Source organism: Dysidea avara, chromosome 10, assembly GCF_963678975.1.
Source record: "Dysidea avara chromosome 10, odDysAvar1.4, whole genome shotgun sequence".
NCBI lineage: Eukaryota > Metazoa > Porifera > Demospongiae > Dictyoceratida > Dysideidae > Dysidea > Dysidea avara.
The window spans coordinates 23528290-23544776 of record NC_089281.1 but is presented as its reverse complement, the minus strand read 5'-3'; the positions used below and the strand labels follow the sequence as shown (position 1 = coordinate 23544776).

General features: G+C 39.5%; 1 protein-coding gene and 1 long non-coding RNA gene across 4 annotated transcripts in view; one reads left to right on the top strand and one right to left on the bottom strand.

Annotated features, from left to right (window-relative positions):
• Nucleotides 1-1917: 1917 nt before the first annotated feature.
• LOC136237148 (uncharacterized) lies at nt 1918-2824 on the bottom strand. The gene is made up of 2 exons (XR_010692326.1): nt 2431-2824; nt 1918-2233 (listed from the first exon to the last, which is right to left on the bottom strand). It is a non-coding gene; the product is annotated as an uncharacterized lncRNA (long non-coding RNA).
• Nucleotides 2825-12176: 9352 nt separating this feature from the next.
• LOC136237147 (uncharacterized) overlaps nt 12177-16487 on the top strand; it is a 68830-nt gene continuing 64519 nt past the window's right edge. For all 3 annotated transcript variants that reach the window (XM_066027455.1, XM_066027454.1, XM_066027453.1), the window contains exons 1-2: nt 12177-13266; nt 13324-13385. In XM_066027455.1, coding sequence (XP_065883527.1) covers nt 12907-13266; nt 13324-13385 — 422 coding nt within the window. In that variant the 5' untranslated portion in view covers nt 12177-12906. The remainder of the gene's footprint in view (nt 13267-13323; nt 13386-16487) is intronic.

Here is a 16487-nt window from a genome sequence, read left to right as displayed (position 1 = left end):
TTAATGGATTGGACTTATAGAATAGTGCTCACATCAGAATGCATCCTTTCAGGGACTATGGATGGAGACAGAACTCAAAATGAGAATTTTCTCAAGAAAAAAATTTGATTTAGTAGAATAATTAAGTTGAGGTGGAGCAGGTCAAAGAGCCTGGGCAAACTTATAGCAATGAAAGTCACATATGCTAGATTAAGTAATCATTTAAAATCCCTAGTTCTTGTTAAGTTAGGTAATCCTAAGGCTGCAGCACATGTTGCTGTCAGACCTTCAGTGTTGCATGGTCACTGTAAAGTGCTAATAATAGTAATAATATGGAGTTTGAAGCATGCAACTATACATGCAAAAGGTAGACAGTGATGGGTGACTTTCTGGTAGGATAATTCCCACCCAGTATGATTGATCTTCTTTTTTTTTAATTTGAAAGCCCTAAGACTATAGTTATTACAAATAAATTAACAAGCTACTGGCAGTTAAGAGACAGAATACGAGACTGTTCTATTAGAGTGGCTGACTGCTCTATTAGAGTATCTCGATCTTTTGTATTTTGCAATTCCCGAGCCTATAGCTAATTCGTTCTCACGTTTGGAAGGAGGGGAGACTACTTGCATGAGTCCTCTTCTGCATCAACAAACCATCTTTAGTGCAAAAATAACAGTTGCTTGCAGTATTGTGTACGTGATCTCCCAGCTCCCGGTCCCGCTTTTACCAAGAAATCTCCCGCTCCCCCTCCCAGTTTTACCAATACCCAGGGGGGCATTTGCCCCAAATGCCCCATCCTGGATCCGCCATTGTGGCTATAGCTACATACGTACAATTCGTGAGTGCGACTGCGAGCTTGTTCCTCATAATTTGATGCTGCTACTTGTACAGCTGTCGTTCATGTTATCGTCTGACACTGTAGAGCTGCATGCTGCTGGCAGTGTGTTGTACCAGCTACACTCAGAGGTGATGTTTGCTCAGTCTTCAGTATGGAATATCTATCATTGTCGACAGCGGCGGAGGAAGTAGTTGATATGAGGGGGGGCTGGGCTGACCCAGACTTACTTCTATAGTTTGGTAAGGTGAGACCAAAAAAAAAAAAAAAAAAAAAAAAAGGTCGCAACCAACTGACAAGAGCTTTTCACCTCACTAGCTACCATTTCTAGCTGATAAACTACATAAAAATCCTTACATAGCTCGCTACACACTGACTACTTTATTAGAGTGACTGCTCTATTAGAGTATCTCGATCTTTATCACGGTTTTCAGCCCCACTCCAAGAAAGATAATTTCGGTGTGATATCATTCTGAGGGGGGGGCTAAGCCCCCCCTCAGCGGACCGAGGGGGGGCTTTAGCCCCTAGCCCCCCCCTTTCCGCCGCCTATGATTGTCGATTCAAGCGCACGAAGCAATTTCTTTAAGCAGTAGACCAATCCTCAGTTATTTCATGTCCTCCTTGTCGAGGCTAGTGAACTTGTTCTATACTATATGCGTATTTTGTACCGTACGCGTATGGTATGTACCATACGCGTATGGTACATACCATACGTGTACGGTACGATTTTCCGTACCATACGCGTACGATATAGACATACGCGTATGGTACGTACCATATGCGTATTATGCCTTTTCTCTAGCCTTGCCATCACCTAGCTACAATGGGCTGTCTTTACAAGCATTCAGTTCTAGCTGAGCAAACTTAGAATTCAACACAATAATCTGCTTATACTACTGAGCTGTAACTATAAATTTATTCATCAGCACACTGACACATGCATTTTATCCTTGCCACGCCCATGCAATACCCACTATAGTCCTATACTAATGTACCTAAATCTTATGTCACTTTGTCTGCAGAACTTTACATGAATGGTACTGTGCATGTATGCTACTTTATATAGTAGCTATCAGAAGCATGCAGATGGTCTTATAATATACTCAATTATAAGTGTGGATAACTGACAATTTACAACAGAATTGGGTAAATAAGCAAGGAGAGCAATTACAACATGCATGGTAGCTAGTAAGTTCTAACTGAATTATACATAATTATACTGCTTGTGCAAAGCTAATAACTGACTGGAAAAATGAACTTCGTAAGTGTCATCAGTTGTGCAACATGCATGGCTCCTCACTGCATGTATTTGCATTTTTATATACTATGTAGACTCTTCTTCTTTTGAGGATCCAATTTCTTGTTTACGTACTTTTCTTGTTTATACATACTGTAAATTGTATATTCATCACACTGGACCTACAGCACAAATTAATGTGGATGTTGTTAACTTTAAAGAGTACATTCAGATAAGAGTAGCTAAACGCATTGTCTTCCCATCCACAAGCATGACAGTAAGTATAGCGAGTAGCTATACACTGCACTTAACAATAATAAAACAATGCTACTTAATATACATTCATTACTGAACTATACATTAGAACTCATAAACTCACCATAAAATCTCTGCCATATTATGTTTTCCTACTTCATCTCAGCAGGCAATGCACATGCCTCATTCAATAGCAAAGATTCAGCGAACTACAGTTTTAAAAAAAATTATTGCACAATTAATTACTATACGCATGCATCAGTCTTAGAGTATAGCATGTCTAATATTGCTATAAGCTATACAGCCATGCAGATTTACATTAATTAGCAAAGTAAAAACATTACTTTCTCTACAGTTATATCTCTTTGCTACCTCCCTCAATGTTATTGTATCAGCATTCTCCAGGTCTTCCTCTGTTTGAGCAATCATTATACATTGCACTTCTCGAGCTCATCTGATTAAAATTGTCTGCTCAACTGTGACACACCTTTAGTGCCACCAGGCATAAATATCCATTTTTAAGTGGAAGCTATAGTGTGCTAACAAATTAAAGGTGAACAATAGATTATATGTAGCAACAATAGAATAAAATATTTAGTGAAATAATATATATATGCCTGAAAAAATTGGCTCCATTTACCAATGGATGCAAATTATTTAATATGGTTGCTATGTTGTAACCAATCAGAATGTAAATCTTATGTTTATATTTAGCTACAATGCTACCTCTACTGCCTGACTTAGCGTTTATATCACTATGCATTCCAGTTATACTCATTGAAAAATCGTGAATATCAAATGCTGGCACAATTCTACAGCCTAAAAGAAATCAATGTCTTTTGTCCTAAATAATGCTTTAGAAGATCAAACTTCAAATTTCAGTTTCTCAGTAAGACAAGGAGCATACTGCTCTTGTTTTATGTTGAAGGGATAATTAGGCACCTTTAAACCCAAACACATTTTTACAAAGTTCACATATACAAGTATAGAGAAACCCCTAGTAGAGTTTTGGGTAATATCACTCTATATATAGCTGTTAATTATTGTACTAATCTTTGACTATCTTCAGGAGTATTTGTAAACACATAAATATTATGTGTGGGTATTGTTCTAATTGTAGGGAAGTGTAGGCAGACCATTTATAGGCAAAACAGACTACTGTATATAATATTATTAATCAATAACTGAAAGTACACAATAACAACTAACTCTTACAACTACAGTACACAATATTAATGTTACAGGTATGCATAAATTACATTATATTACATCATGTCACATCATTACATTACATCATTAACTCTATTATAGATATGAAGGAGGAGTAGCATTTGTAATAATGGCCTAGTTTTTGAATTTTCATTGTATCAACAATGGATCATGAATCCAATAAGAAGCAATATATGTGTAGCAATTGCAGCCACAATGTACTGTGTGGAAGAAGAAACAAAAATTAAAATTTACCATATGTTGTCAGTGTGTGCAGTTGCTATGCAACAGCTAGATAATTTGTGACCGGATTTGCAAAAAGGTACCTTTTTCACAGACAAAATTTGACCCATGTATATTTTGAACTTCGGGGTTTCGTAAGTTTTTGAACATATACCTTATAATTGCCTGTATGCAATTATCCATGAGTGTACAGTAGCTACTAGTATCTATCTGCATTTTGATACTAAGAGCAAGTTTATCAGTATAAGGAGTCAAGTGTTACGCCATTTTGTTTGCTGGTATGTAAAATGTGTGGAAAAGGTACCTTTTCACAAATCTGGTCATTTTAACTCAACTATTCTAAAGAACATATACAGTATACCAGCTTGTGTACTTTCAAATCAATTACACTGTGGATAAATGAAGTCATTTATTATAAAAATGCAAGATGGAAATCCTTGACAAATAAGGCGGACGAGGCAATAAATCAATATGTACAAAAGTCAGAAGACATCAAGAAAATAATCCACAGGTGCTTACATAAACCATGGGTGATGGCTCTATTGCATGTATTTTGTGGAACTGTCAGATGCTTTGATGAAATGAAATGTTAAACAGACAACGAGATACATTGTTATAGCTAGATACACACCAATGACTACGTATAAATCAAGACATATTATATTTAATCCCCTTCCTTTGATTATACTTTTTAGACTTATACTGTATGCAGCTAGGTGTTATCATGTTTTTCGTAAAGCTTCCAACCCAGATGATTGACCTTTATTAGTTTTGACAATGTAGAATTTCATCAGATCCTACCAGATCAGCAGGACTTAACACAACTCAAGACTGGATCTGCCAAAATTGTGATGATTTCATGATTGTTTTTATCATATATTGTCCTAAATCAAGATGTCATGTCAGTTTCATCACTTATATAGTCATGCGAGATATCATGTTATTCTTTCATTTTAAGGAATGCTTTATTTTAAATAGGTTTGCATCTTGCGGTAAAGTAAATTATAATATCTTAATCGCAGTAATCAGATCAACTTACCCTGCCATTCACTAGAATTGACACATATAAATTCAGCTTCTTTCCTTCCACTGCTATATAGAACAACTTGCAACCAGAGACTTTTGAAGCTTCATCTATCACCGTGTTTAACAACCTTCTTATAAATGAACTGTAAAATTGTGCTGTAGCTATATATTTAGTTAGCTGTAGCTATATATTTTGATTTGAATATTGCATTTATCCTCGCTGTGCGAGGTCTTGCAATTATACACTGTTAAAAATAAAGAGTAACCACTACTCTGAAGAGTTCCCAGTGTAGGGAGGATTTAACACCCCATGGAGAGTAACCAACACTCTGAAGAGAATAACCATTACTCTGAAGAGTAAGTGACACCACCTTCAGAGCATGTGTTACTCCCCAGTTACTCCTTTAGAGTAATGGTTACTCTCCAGGGGTGTTAAATTCTCCCTACACTGGGAACTCCTTGAGAGTTGTGGTTACTCCTCATTTTAACAGTGTATAATAATAATAAAATATATGATTGCTCTATTAGAGTATCTCGATCTTCACTGAACAGAAAGACTATAGCTCCTCCCCCCTCCCTCTTCCCCGAACAGCAGAGTGCCATCAGGCGTAGTCAATAGGTACGGCAGTGCAAAAACCTTCTGCTTGATATTATACGCATACCAGGTTAGCTATACTCAGATGGTACGATTTTCCGTACCATACGCGTATGGTTGTACCGTACGCGTATACGCATATGGTATGTACCATACGCGTATGGTACAAAATACGCATATGGTATAGAACAAACTCATGCATGCAGTGCTATCGCGCCGGCGATTTCATTTTCTTTGAACAGCTCCACACCAGAGTCATAATATCCCGGGGACTATCCTACAGTAGTTACTCCACACTGCTTTCAATGCCATCGAAACTGCGAAAATGATTTGATGCAGTTTATAAAGTTAAAATACCTTATTCACGTGATAAAGGTAGGATATTCCAGTGTATTTGCGTTACATCACCTGTATTCACATGGTTATTGTAGGATATTCCAGGATACTAATAATTTATGTTGAAATGTCATTAGATCGTGGTGCAGTAATTGCAAGGGAGTGGTAGCCATCTGTCACTCAGACTGTACACAATCTTGGATATGGTCATTTAAAGCATAGTTAACGTACCGCAAACATGAAGCTAGCTATGGCTGCGCGTAAACATTACATAGCTAAGCAGCCTTGAGGGAAATATTTAAACTATACTCAACCAACTTTAGCGAATGCGAATATAATATTATAGCTAATATAGCTAGCTACTGTTTCAGCAATGCACCGATGTCACCTCTGTGAAAACTTTTGTGCCATCTTTTAAACTTCTGTTGGTTCACATTGCAAAGCACACTTCTGATTTTACTCTACTGTGTGGAATTGATTATTGTTATCGACTTTCATGCGTTTAAGTGGCACACTGTAAATTCAAAAGTATGAAGTTCATACTGATGGTATGACTCCTGCAGTCATTTACTGTAGTACTGAATGCTAGCTAAGTGACTGCAGGAGTCAGACCATCGATTTACAGTGTTACAGAAGAAGCACCAATTGATTACTACCAAAGGTAGCTAATAGATTTGACCACTGGCCAAAGTGCTGGAGATATCGAGGGAGACACACTACACAAAGTGTGGATTTTTTTCGATCCACAATAGACAATACATAGAGCCAGCATTCTAGCTCTGGCTCAACACCTCCTATACCGGATAACCAAATTTTCTTTTAGTTTAACATCCATGCATGTTTTGTTTTAGGAAAATCTTTGAAGGTGCATTCATGCATTTGAAGATCACCTTGTAGTCTTACAACTAAAAAAGATGACCACATATTTTGGTTAGCATTCAAAGAATGCCTTTTAACTGTAGTTGAGGTGAGACAAATATAATTAGTTGATTAGCCATAAGCATAATTAGAAACCATATAGTTGTCAAATATATTGAAGAGTCTCCTTATGTGATCATGTTGTTTTTTTCCCTGCTGTTCAAAAGTAGTAGTTCACAGAATGAAAATAGGCATGGTAGTGCCATTGTCACCTCTACTGAAGATCACACAAATCACAAGTTTGCCAGTATTGAAGAACTGTGTGTATACCATTCAAATATTATACTAGGCCTGCAAACTCTAAATGTTATAGAGTACTCTGACCACTACCATTCCTGGATAGCTCAGCCATCAAGCATCTTTACCACTGTCCATGTAAAAGATCTCCAAAGCAGAGAAATTCTCACTCTTCACTCAGTTAGAGGCTTCATAACTCTAAAGTGTGCTGTGCAATAGGCTACAAAAGTATGTAAACTCTAATAAACTGTGTACAGCTGTTACTATGTAACCATCTCAGTTGCTGAAACAGCATAATCATTTGCAAAATTAGCCTGTGCTAAATCAAGACACATGGTAGTGTGTCGTGCGGCCCAAGAAGCCGGCGCGCCACACCGTGAGTATATTAACAGGAAGAAAGTAAACGCGATTTTCACACCTTTGTATCTCGGTGATCCCTTATCCGATTGTAACCAAATTTGCTACAGAGTTTCCCGCCAGCTAAGGGAGGCTACATTCCAAATTTGAAGGAAATCACTCCAGCCAATTCTGAGATACGAGTTGCCAAAGTTTCGATTTTTTTTCTTCTTCATCTTTTCGCACACTTGCAAAAATTGCTATAAAATGCAAACGCGTACTCTGATCGCCTTGCAATTTAGCACACAGAATGGGAGTCCAAAGGCGAATCCTAGTATCAAATTTGATAGAAATCCAATGAATGGTTCAGGATTTATGACCAATTATTCGCGTAAAACAAGATCGATTTGTTGTCACGCAAACCGCTTCATGGAATGAGTTGAAAATTGCTATGTAGATGGAGTAACCATCGTAGGAGTGCCTTTTGGTGGTTTGAAAGGAATCGAGATAAAGACCATGGAGATATGACACAAAACCCAACCTGAGTCACAATTACGCGATCGATTTTTATGAATAAAAAAGTATTAGTTTTCACGCCTACTAGGAAAACCGCTTAAAGCAATGAGCTGAAAATCGGTGTATAGCTGGAATAATCTTCATAGAAAGTCCTTGTAGTAGTACAGAAGAATTGGAATGCAAACCACTGAGTTATGATTCGAAAGCCAACTCCGTGTAGCAAATGTGAGATCGAGATACTCTAATAGAACAGTCACCCTAATAGAGCATTCAGCTAATTTATTTACTCCATTATAGAATTCTATTACATTGCAAGTTACTCTGTAGGGAGTTCAGCTGCAAACCGTTAATCTTATAGACAGTTCAGCAAGAAGCAAGTCACCCTATAGAGAGTTCAGCTACAAATATATCGCTGTAGTGATTCAGAAGAATCAGAACATTACAAGTCACACTGAAGAGAGTTCAGCTATAAACAAGTCATGCACCCTGTAGAAAGTTTGGCTACACTCTCTAGAGAATTCAGCTACAAACAAGTCACTGTGGAGAGAGTTCAGCTACAAAGTAACTACCCTGTAGAGAGTTCATCTAACAAACAAGTTACCCTATAGGGATCAGCTGCAAACAAGTAACCCTGTAGAGATTTCAGCTACAGACAAGTCACTTTATAGTTTATACAATGTTCAGCTACAAGTAAGTCACTCTGTAGAGAATTCAGCTACATACAAGTCACTCTATACTGAGAATTTTGCTACAAACAAGTCACCGTGTAGAGAGTTCAGCAACCAAAAAAACCATCCTGTAAAGAGTTCAGCTATACAAACAAGTTACTCTGTAGAGAGATCAGCTAGAAACAAGAGAGAGCTCAGCTAGAAGAAGTCACCCTGGCTGTAGAGATCTCAGCTGCACAGAAACCCTGTAGAGAGATCAACTACAAACAAATCGCCCTGCAGAGCATTCAGCTATAAACCAATCACCCTGTAGAAAGTTCAGGTACAAGCAAATCTCCCTATATAGAGTTCAGCTACAAAAACAAATCACTCTGTAGAGAGTTCAGGTACAAAGAAACCATCCTAGATCCTGTAGAGAGTTCAGCTATACAAACAAGTTACTCTGTAGAGAGATCAGCTAGAAACAAGAGAGAGCTCAGCTAGAAGAAGTCACCCTGTAGAGATCTCAGCTGCAAAGAAACCCTGTAGAGAGATCAGCTACAAACAAATCACCCTGCAAAGCATTCAGCTATATAAACTAATCACCCTGTAGAAAGCTCAGGTACAAGCAAATCACCCTATATAGAGTTCAGCTACAAAAAAAAATCACTCTGTAGAGCGTTCAGCTGCAAAGAAACTATCCTAGATCCTGTAGAGAGTTCAGCTACAAACAAGTTACCCTACAGTGAGATCAGTTTGAAACAAGAGATTTCAGCTACAAACAAATCACCCTGTAGAGAGTTCAGTTGTGAACAGATCACCCTGTAGAGAGTTCAGCTATACAAGTCACCCTGTAGAGAGATCAGCTAGAAGAAGTCACTGTCCAGAGAGATCAGCTGGAAGCAAGTCACCTTGTAGAGAGTTCAGCTACAAAGAAACCATCCTGTAGAGAGTTCAGCTACAAACAGATCACCCTGCATAGAGTTCAGCTACAAATAAATTACCCTGTAGAGAGTTCAGCTACAAACAAATCACCCTGTAGAGAGTTAAGCTAGATAAAAGTCACCCTACAGAGAAATCAGGTCACCCTATAGAGAGATCAGCTAGAAGAAGTCACCTTGTAGAGAGTTCAGCTACAAAGAACCCACTCTGTACAGAGTTCAGCTAGAACAAGTTACCCTATAGAGAGATCAGCTAGAAACAAGTCACCCGTAGAGATTTCAGCTACAAACAGATCATCCTGTAGATAGTTCAGCTAGATACAAGTCACCTTGTAGAGAGATCAGCTAGAAGAAGTCATCTTGTAGAGAAAATCAGCATCACCTTGTAGAGAGTTCAGTGACAAAGAAACCATCCTGTAGAGAGTTCAGCTACAAACAAATCACCCTGTAGCGAGTTCAGCTGCAAACAAATCACCCTGTAGAGAGTTCAGCTACAAACAAATCAACCTATATAGAGAGATCAGCTAGAGGAAGTCACCTTGTAGAGAGATCAGCAAGAAACAAGTCACCTTATAGAAATTTCAGTGACAAAGAAATCATCCTGTAGAGAGAAACAAATCACCATATAGAGAGTTCAGCTACAAACAAATCACCCTGTAGAGAGATCAGCTAGAAACTAGACACAATATAGGGAATTCAGCTACAAACAAATCACCCTGTAGAGAGATCAGCTACAAACAAATCACCTTGTAGTGAGTTCAGCTACAAACAAATTACCCTGTAGAGAGATCAGCTACAAGCAAAACACCTTGTAGAGACTTCAGCTACAAACAAATCAACCTGTAGAGGTTTCAGTTACAAACAAATCACCCACTGTAGAGAGATCAGCTACAACCAAATCACCCTGTAGAGAGATCAGCTACAAACAAATCACCCTGTAGGGAGTTCAGCTACAAAAAAATCACCCTGTAGAGAGATCAGCTAGAAACAAATCACTGTGCAAAGAGTTCAGCTACAAAAAATTACCCTGTAGAGAGATCAGCTAGAAACGCATCACCCTGTAGAGAGTTCAGCTACAAACAAATTACCCTGTAGAGAAATCAGCTACAAACAAATCACCTAGTAGAGAGTTTACTTACAAAAAAATCTACCTGTAGAGATATCAGTTACAAACAAATCACCCCCTGTAGTGAGATCAGATCACCCTGTAGAGAGTTCAGCAAGATAAAAGTCACACTGCATGCAGAGAGATCAGGTCACCCTATAGAGAGATCAGCTAGAAGAATTCACCTTGTAGAGGGTTCAGCTACAAAGAACCCACTCTCTAGAGAGCGAGTTAGAGAGCTCAGCTAGAAACAAGTGACCCTATAGAGAGATCAGCTAGAAACAAGTCATCCTGTAGAGAATTCAGCTACACCCTGTAGAGAGTTCAGCTACAAGCAAATCATCCTGTAGAGAGTTCAACTACAAACGAATCACCCTGTAAAGAGATCAGCTAGAAACAATTCACCCTCTAGAGAGAATCCTGTGTAGAGTTCAGCTACAAGAAAATCACCATGTAGAGAGTTCAGCTACGTACATTTCAAGTCCCTTAGTAGAGAGATCAGTTGCGAACAAGTTATCCAGTAGGGAATAATAGACATGTAACAAATATATGTATGTAATTTGTATAATTACTGATAAAATGAAAAAAACAGTTGAAGTATTAAAAATCTGCTTTGTCCTTTTATTCTTCCTGTGGTAAAGAAAAAGGATAGGTTTAAAAAGCCCCAAAGCCAGCCTATGGCTGGCTTTGGGGTATTCAAATACAAAAAGAAGTGATATCTAATCCAAAACAGCCAAGCTGTAAAAAGAGTGCACCCCTCCATAAAGGCTATGGTGAAAAAGATGTGAAATCCAAGGTGGCGGCCAAGAAATGGCTGTGATGGTAGGTTAATGGTAAAAATTTTAATAACAACAATTCAGGTGAATTTGGTGCTGAAACACAAATTCACATGAATTGTTATTAAAAATTTTACCATAACCTACCATCACAGCCATTTCTTGGCCGCCACCTTGGATATCACGTTTTTTTTCACCATGGCCTTTTAGGGGCCGCACATTTTTTTACATCTTGGCTGTTTTTGATTAGATTAAGTATACCTAGGTTGTAAAACCACAAATGTGTTATTTCAGCATATGGTTTGTTACATCAGCAACCTTTGTGGTTAGTAACATTAGCATATCATATGTTAAAATAACTACCCATTTTTAACAGTGTGTTTTATTGCGGAGTCACTTGAAACTAAAGTTAAAAACAGCTGTCAAACTGTCAACCAGCACCTTAATACGTACTATGAAATAATTATCGTGTAGCTGGCCTATTATTCTGTGAATGCTATCCCACTAGGGAGCTTAAAGCCTGTATTAAGACTTACATAGCCTTTTAAACAGCTTTAAGACTTCACAACCATCTGCAAAGAACATAATGACAAAAATCAACAAACTAAGGAGTGATCATTGGTGCTTAAGAAATAGGCACAGTGTAAAAAATATAGCAACTAACAAGAGAATCTGCTCTCCCCAGCCACCTACAACTTAACCTGTTTGTGCCCCTCCCTTTTCCAGCTCCTGAATCCGCCCCTGACTATGATCACTACATGTACAGCTCTACTCATTTTGAGGTCTGTACATTGAAATGTGGTCAAATCCCTTTATATTCCTCTTCCTTTCCCGCAATGGACAAAACTTTCATTACGTAATACGTTTTCTCGGGATTCATGATATCATAGATAATAGAGTACTTAAAAGGGATAGGAAACGCAATAACGTGACGTCACAAAATGCGTACATTTCTATTGGAATTCCGTGTAGTACGTCACGAATATACTCGTTACGCTTGCTCAAAGAGAAACAAATTGTTGTAACGACAGAATTTTGTAACCAACGACTGTGAAACTTCGCTACAGTGAACTCAAGTAAGCAATCGAGGGAACTAGGATGGTACCAACCCTCAAGGAAGTTATACGCAAAATTAAAGGAGATTGAAAGTGAAAAAAACCGCCCAAAAATTACTTTAAACCACTTAACTTTCTTCGTAAATATATTCTATCCTTTTAACTGTGATAAACTTATTCCTTACCATTTAACAGAGGGAACCAGAGGAAATATCGGAGCAAAACAGGAACTGTTGCTTGAAGAAACGACTAAGCATCTTCCATTTTGTACCAAAAGTTTAAACCACCTTGCAGTACAACGCAACGGTAAAAGACTGTGTTGATGACACGCCTAGCTTACCACAAGATTCGAAAGTGGAACCGGCTATAAAAGAAGCGGTATCGACGAGGCATGAAGGTACTATGAGCGAAAGTATGACAGCGTGTAACAATCACGGTTAATGCGATACGCTTTGTTACAAAATCTAATGTCTGAATTCTCTCGCCAAAATCTCTCACATAGGCCTAAATACTTGCTGTAGTCTGTTGGATTACTATTTACGCTGCTTAGAACACTAATTCCCATGCTTGAGCACAAAACTGTCTTGTCCTTTCAAGTCACGCGTAACGGAAATCAAACCGGAAATCGCTTGTGTTTCCTATCCCTCTACTCTATTATCTATGATGATATTAACTGATTACTCGATTAATTACATCATTAATATCTTTATTATTTTTCCCGATGAAAGTATTAAGTCCGTAATGTGGTGCTGTTGGCAATGCTTTTGTGTGGCACTGTATGTTTTCTCGTACTGCAAGGCCGGCACCAGAATATTAGTAGACGAACGCCGGTTGACGAATAGAGTGGAAGAACTATCCTTGGAATTAACCGGAGAATTTACCTTAGAAAGTCATCATTCATCAAGAAGGATCCGAAGACAAGAACTGCGTCACTTTTCCGACTTTAATCACAGTGTAACCACGGTGTTGTTGGGTTACCATGAACTGTGGTTGGTGCAGTGGGCGGGGAAACCCACTCCGGTGAGTGTCGTGAAATTGCTCAATTCTGAAATAATTCAGTATACCGTTTATTGTCAGCGTTTGTTTGTGATTACAAAAGATACCCGCAATAATGGAGAGTCCAGAAACAATTTGTTCAGGTATGCAAACATCAATGCATATGTATTGTATACTATGTGATAGTTAGACTTCAGACCACAGGGGTCTAAGTAATTTAGTAACCCAATGGTAGGGTTGGCAACGAAAAAATCGACTGCCTTTAGATTAATATGTTACTTAGGAGATGGAGCCCACCAACGGTCTAGTTTTTAAGCGGTGGGTGCGGTAGAGACCAAATGCCTTCTGTTTGGGGTATAGCCGTGTCATAAATTTTGACGGATTTCGGCTCATATTCATAAAAATGGGCAGGAACATCTAGAAGGTTGTCCTGTACTTTTTTGGGTTATTGGGTGACATGCTCTACAAAATACACTTACTTAAAGGTGATTCGCTGTACTTCATTTTTGCTAAAACGGCACTTTACGGGTCTGTAATGAAAAATCAACCCACTGAAACTCACATAACAAAGTCCAAAGTTGTTTTACTAACTCTCATACACCTTTTTGGACCTTATTAAGTGGAGCTTTACACTGTTTACGTGCCAACGCAAGCTGATGCTCTCACTCACGCTATGATTTAGAAACTCGCAGCATCCGTATCCTCAAGACTACGCATCCGTTTTCGATAGTATGATGGCCAACATGTAATGTACCATTCATGGAAACATTGAAGCACGCTAAGCAGCATCGTTGATACTGTAGGATACTGTTCTAATTAGAGCACTTGTGTATCACGTGTGATGTGTCTTTTGTTAATGATGTTGATTAGTTCTCACATGGCGCTGCGAACTACTGCAGAACCCTTATAGATAGTAGTGACTTTAATACTATCCTAACCCGCCAACTGGTTCCCTGGTGCCGGCAAGAGGCACCCAGAAAGGTTACGTGTTACTTGTCTAAGAGTTGTTTTTGCCGCCATTTCTCCCCAGTAGATCGATCAGTATACCAGACCTGTTCACCCGTCACCCAGAACCATAACGACATATACTTTCCGTCAAGGAGACCTCCTGAAGTTGGACCTACAGGTGGACCGTGGATCCGATTTTGCAGCATGGAAGCTACAGTGGGACTCCTACTGCAGTTTGTCTGGACTTGCCGACCAAGACGCAGCCAAACAGGTACAAGTACTCACTCTTTTCTTCTCCCTTGACACCTTGTCAGTTGTTCAAAACCTTGGTTTAACCGACGAAGAAAGAGCGAGTGTTGCCTCTATAATTAGCGCCATCAAACGATACATAGATGGCCACGTAAACGAAACGGTAGAGCGAAGGAACTTTCGCAGACGCACCCAACAAGTTGGCAAATTGTTCGATGATTTCCTTGTGTCCCTCCGTGAGCTGGTAAAAACATGCAACTTCTGCTACGACGCCTGTACTCAGAAGAACATCAGGGACCAAATCATCGAAGGCCTATTAGATGCAGATACAGTGGAGGATCTCTTGCAAGAGACCAACCTTACATTGGCTACAGCTGTGCACAAATGTCAAGTACAGGAAGCTGCAAAGAAGCAGCGTGCTAAGTTACATAATCCAGAATCAATAGCTGCACTTCAAAAACCACAAAACCAGAAATCTTATTCCTCAACATCTACATGTCAAGGATGTGGTGCTGTATCCCATCCAGCTGGCCGAACCCAATGCCCAGCCTATAGCCAGATTTGCTTCAATTGCCAAAAAGTTGGCCATTTCGCCAAAGCCTGTCGGAGTAAGCCATCTAGGCAGCATGCTCCCTTTACTAATACAGAACAGCGTACACCGCATGCAGGACACCGTAGCCTCTCTGCTGCTACTGATGACCCAACTCACCCTACGCTAGACAACATTCAACACGTAGCCTTCTCTGACCCAGCACCATTAGTCAATCTAGATGTCATCATGGCTCCTGCAACACCAAAGCCCTCCCTGACTCTGGTGCCGACATCTCAGCAACTGGAAAAGCAATACTGTCCACCCTTAATGAACAGATTAATACCCTCCTGCCTTCAACAGTCATCTCCAAAGCAGTCAATGGAGCCAAGATGTTTCCATTAGGAAGACTGCCAGTCACATTCCGCCTTGGCAGTACAGAATATCATGATGACTTGCACGTCTACCCTGACATTCCTGGTACCATCCTCTCCTGGAAGGTATGTAAAGCTCTTCGAATCTTACCTCCATGTTACCCTAACCCCATGTCAACTCCGACAGTACATGAAATCACTTTGCCACATACTCCTAGTAATTTCATAGTTCCCCTTACTCTCCAACAAGCAATGTTAGCATATCCCACTGTCTTTGATGGACAGATAAGGAGCATGGAAGGGGAACAATTCCACATCTCCCTAACTGATGATGTTAAGCCATTCCGTGTCAACACTCCTCGATCTATACCATTCGCATATAGAGATAAGTTGAAGGCGGAACTGGACCTCTTAGAATCCCGGCACATTATAGCACCAGTCACTGCTGCAACTGAATGGTGTGCTCCAATCGTAGTCACTCCGAAAAAGAATACAGATCGGATTAGAATGTGCATTGACCTCTCGCATCTTAATCGGTTTGTAAGACGAGAGCAATACCAATCATCCACTCCAGCCCAAGCAGTGGCAGATATTGCAGCCACTAAGGCTAAATTCTTTACTGTTCTGGACGCCATGAAAGGTTACCACCAATGCCCTTTAGACCCAGACAGCCAACTCCTTATGACCTTCATCACGCCCTTTGGCCGATTTAAGTACTTGCAAGCCCCGTATTGTATCTGTTCAATATCGGAGCATTATGATCGCCATAAGACTGAGGCATTTGTGGGCCTGACAGGCTTCCGTCGAGTAGTCGATGATATCATTATTTATGATGACAATGAACTTCAACATGCCACTCATGTCAGACAGTTTCTCCAATGCTGTGCAGACAAACACATAGTATTGAATCTAGAGAAGTGCAAATTTAGTCAAAACAAAGTGACTTTTGCTGGATTTACCTTATCAGCAGACGGATACCAGGTCGATTACTCCATCACTGAGGCCATCACAAAATTCCCTACCCCCACCAACAGAACTGATTTGCGATCATTCTTTGGCTTGGTCAATCAACTCTCATCCAGCACAAACACCACAGCACCTTTACTAACACCATTACGTCCACTTCTCAGCACTAAGAATGATTT